This window comes from Mandrillus leucophaeus, unplaced genomic scaffold (assembly GCF_000951045.1).
Source record: "Mandrillus leucophaeus isolate KB7577 unplaced genomic scaffold, Mleu.le_1.0 Scaffold389, whole genome shotgun sequence".
NCBI lineage: Eukaryota > Metazoa > Chordata > Mammalia > Primates > Cercopithecidae > Mandrillus > Mandrillus leucophaeus.
Window position 1 is genome coordinate 1,293,308 of NW_012104131.1, and position 2,064 is coordinate 1,295,371.

The 2,064-nt window shown below is 28.8% G+C and overlaps 1 protein-coding gene across 1 annotated transcript in view; it reads left to right on the top strand.

The window, feature by feature from the left end:
* SCN1A (sodium channel, voltage gated, type I alpha subunit) overlaps window positions 1-2,064 on the top strand; it is a 149,122-nt gene that overhangs the window by 126,386 nt on the left and 20,672 nt on the right. The window contains exon 20 of the mRNA XM_011991011.1: window positions 1,799-1,921. Coding sequence (XP_011846401.1) covers window positions 1,799-1,921 — 123 coding nt within the window. The remainder of the gene's footprint in view (window positions 1-1,798; window positions 1,922-2,064) is intronic.

The following is a 2,064-nucleotide window of genomic DNA, read 5'->3' on the forward strand; positions in this document are numbered from 1 at the left end:
AAAAAAAAAAAAAAAAAATTCTCTTTGATCTACTCAAACTTTTTAAAGAATAGATTTAAATAGTAGATTATCTGGATTATGACTTCATTTTAGGGAGTAAGGTGTGTAGAGTATAGGGAAAGACAAGTCTACTTTATGTAGCAGTGAAAGTTTTCCTAGAATATAAACTAGATTTACGGCAAGCCCAAACAGCCCTTTATACAATTTGTATGCCCAATGATTAATACTGCATTTACTGAAAACAAGTGACTGACTTCAAGATGTGTTAAAGTTAAGCATCATGTTTTCCATTATCAACTTGGCAAAATTTCAGCTTTAGAAAGCTATAGCAAAACTATCCTGACTTCGTATTGTTTTACCCCAAAAAGATACTAACCCAGCAAGACTATGAGGGTTTCTTGTGGAAAGTGTTTATTGAGCTAAGAATCATGCATGCATTATATCTCCTTGATCCTGAACAAAGGCAAAGCTAAGGCTATTTGAAAAACTTAACAATGTTCCTGTGAAATGAGCCAATTGAGAGAAATCTCAAAGGAAGAATTGCTTTATCACATCAATAAGGGAAAAAGTTTCTAATATTGAGGTTTCAAGCATTAGAAGTTAAATTATATTTCAATTTCAGAATTTTTTACACTATAATTTAAATCTAAATGTAATTTAACCCTTTAAAACTTCCTGAGGTTTGTTTTTTTCTATTACACTTATTACACATCGGCTTTCTGGTGGAAGTTTTTAAGTTTCATTTTTGAAACATTTTAAGAAAATAATTTTATAGAAAATTTTGTAGTTTGTAACAATAATACCTTTATTTTCAAAGTTCTGTTTTAATTATTTAATGAAGATCAGTATAGCACTCTATAAAAAGACTAATTACAGCACATCTCAAATAATGTAAGAAGTGTATTAAATATGATACAATTAATACATTTTTAAAAAGAAAAGTTTACAAAAATAGTGTCCAGTATATGTGGAATTGTCCGATACTAGCCTCTTCCTAACTAAATAAATTGTAATCTTGATTGAATGCAAAGTTTTGGTAAATTCCTTATTTAGAGAATTAGATACATAAGATTTGTCATTTAGTCACGTATATTACCTACAAATGAATACAAATGAAGTAAATTTATTGCTGTGTGTATTTGGTAAATATTCATTGATTGGCCCCTTGGGGCCAGGTATCATGGCAGAAGCCATAAATTAGTGTAAAGATTTTTGAGGAAGTTTTGTAATGGAATTTCTTTCTAAGTTACTTATGTAAAAATAAACTTTAAACAAGTGAAAATGCAAAGTATTACCAAGACAAAATATCACCTTTAAAACTGATGTAGTTCATTAATTTCTGAGAATACCAATTATGATTAGTTGAATATACTGATGCATGGTAGAAACTTCTTGCTTCTGTAACTACAATAGCAGTTTTTGTATTTTATAACTAGCTATAAGAAAAGCCATAAATTCAACAGCAACTTAATAAAATAAAGGAAGAATAGCCAATGAATTTTTTTCCACCTTGATTTCTTCTTTTATTTTACTAATTTTTACTTTGTTTTTTTCCTAATCATTCAATTGATAAATTATATGACATTTAAGGATTTTTTCAGCTAGCTTTTAATTAATGTCCTAAAAGTTACATCGTTTGCATCAAACTGAAAGTATTTCTTTAATTTTTTAAAGGTTTACTGAAAATGAACATTTACCTTCTGAATAATTATCAGCAAAAATTATACTTGTTATATATAGCAACTACATATTGAATGATGATTCTATTTATTAATTGTTATTATTTCTGTGTGTGCAGGTTTCACTGGTCAGTTTAACAGCAAATGCCTTGGGTTACTCAGAACTTGGAGCCATCAAATCTCTCAGGACACTAAGAGCGCTGAGACCTCTAAGAGCCTTATCTCGATTTGAAGGGATGAGGGTAAGAAAAATGAAAGAACCTGAAGTATTGCATATAGCCAAAATTAAACTAAATTAAATTTAGAAAAAGGAAAACCTATGCATGCAAAAGGAATGGCAAATTTTTGCAAAATTGCTACTTTGTTGTTTTATCTGTTGCATATT